General features: G+C 67.1%; 1 protein-coding gene across 1 annotated transcript in view; it reads right to left on the bottom strand.

Annotated features, from left to right (window-relative positions):
* Positions 1–1,483, bottom strand: part of CCDC40 (coiled-coil domain containing 40) — a 14,249-nt gene that overhangs the window by 1,735 nt on the left and 11,031 nt on the right. Inside the window, exons 8-10 of the mRNA XM_014528378.1 lie at positions 1,269–1,479; positions 686–874; positions 258–416 (exon numbers count right to left, since the gene is read on the bottom strand). Of these exons, the coding sequence (XP_014383864.1) occupies positions 258–416; positions 686–874; positions 1,269–1,479 (559 nt within the window). The remainder of the gene's footprint in view (positions 1–257; positions 417–685; positions 875–1,268; positions 1,480–1,483) is intronic.

The following is a 1,483-nucleotide window of genomic DNA, read 5'->3' as shown; positions in this document are numbered from 1 at the left end:
TCCCACCTCGCGATGTTTCTGCTTGTTCTTCTCCAGAGCACCTGCGCCATCTAACACCCGGGGTGCTTTCTCGGACTCCTGATTGTCTGTCCTCCCGCCCCCAGACCCAGAACCTCGGGGAGGGCGGGCTGTGGTCTTTCTGCGCCACCCGGCAGCCCTGGCCCCCGGGGCCGAGCCTGGTCCGCAAAGGAGCCTGAGGCGTGTGACATGCACTTGGCGGGATCTCTGGCGGCCCTGGGGCCCTGGGGCCGGCCTACCTGTCGCTTGCGAACCACGAGCTGCTCCAGGGTGGCGTCGAGCTCCTCGGCCTGGGCCTGCATGGTGGACAGCTGCGCCTGCTTTTCGTGCAAGGAGTTGCTCATGCGCTTTTGTCTTTCTTCCATCTCCACGATGCTGCTGCTGATCTCCTCGGTGGCCTGGGGGACCCGCGGATCACCTGTCAGGCCCTGCCCAGCCCACCCTGCACACAGTGCGAGGGATCCCCAGAGGGGAAGAGAGGGTAGGCCCGGCCCCTCGGAACCTGGGGGGGCGGGGTGAGTCCCAGCTAAGCCCATTGCGGAGGAGGCAGGCACCGCTTGGGCAGCCCCGGCCCATGCCACCTGCCATGCTGGCCACGCGCCAGGGGGCCCGGGGTCGGGACGGGGGGCACGCCGGCTGTGGCCAGGCCGCCCAGCAGCCTCCCTACTTTGTGAAGGTCCCTGATCTTCCGCCGCAGCTCCAACTGCTTGTGGTGGAAGTCCGACCGGGTGAACACCTTCTTGTCTATCTTCCTCTGGCCCTCGGCCTGGATGGAGATGGTCTCTCTGCGGGCCACGGCCAGCTCCATGTCCCGGATCATCCGCTCCTGCTGCTTCAGCAGCTGCTTGTGCCTGACCTGGTGCCCGGGGCAGAGAAGGGAATCGCGGACCGGCCGCCTCCTGCACGGCCCCCGCTGGGGGTGGAGCCGCCACCCGGGCCTGTGCCCCGACAGGGAATTCAACCTCGACCTCCTGGTTCCCAGGTCGATGCTCAACACTGAGCCACACCAGCCGGCACGAGCGGCATTTTACAATATCGCGCGCAGAACGCGGGGGCTGCACCGGAAGGACAGGACAGTGGTTGGTGAGATGCTGCGCGTGCGGCCGTGTGTCCGTGTTGCTCCGCAGGGAGTTCAGGGAGGACGGACCCGACACACGGGCAGCGTGGGGGACAGTGCGTTGCACTTGGGCTTGGAGTGCGGGTCGCTGTGCTGGGGCTCCCGCCGGGCCCGGACCCTCCGCGCCCCACACCTTCATCCTGTGGATCTCCGCCTTCATGGCCCGGATCTCCTTCTGGCCCGTCTCCGAGTCCACCGAGGCCCGCATCTCCTTGGCCAGCTGGATCTTTTTCTCCCAAAGCAGGATCTGGTGTCTTGAAAAGGAGGAGAGGCCGCGTGGGAGCTGGAGGGTTCGGGAGCTTTCCTCCCGAGGCTCCCCGAGCTCCTGCTTCAGGACCCCACCCCTGG

The sequence above is a fragment of the Myotis brandtii genome, unplaced genomic scaffold (assembly GCF_000412655.1).
Source record: "Myotis brandtii unplaced genomic scaffold, ASM41265v1 scaffold632, whole genome shotgun sequence".
NCBI lineage: Eukaryota > Metazoa > Chordata > Mammalia > Chiroptera > Vespertilionidae > Myotis > Myotis brandtii.
The sequence above is the reverse complement of the archived record's forward strand: the minus strand, read 5'-3'. Positions and strand labels throughout refer to the sequence as shown.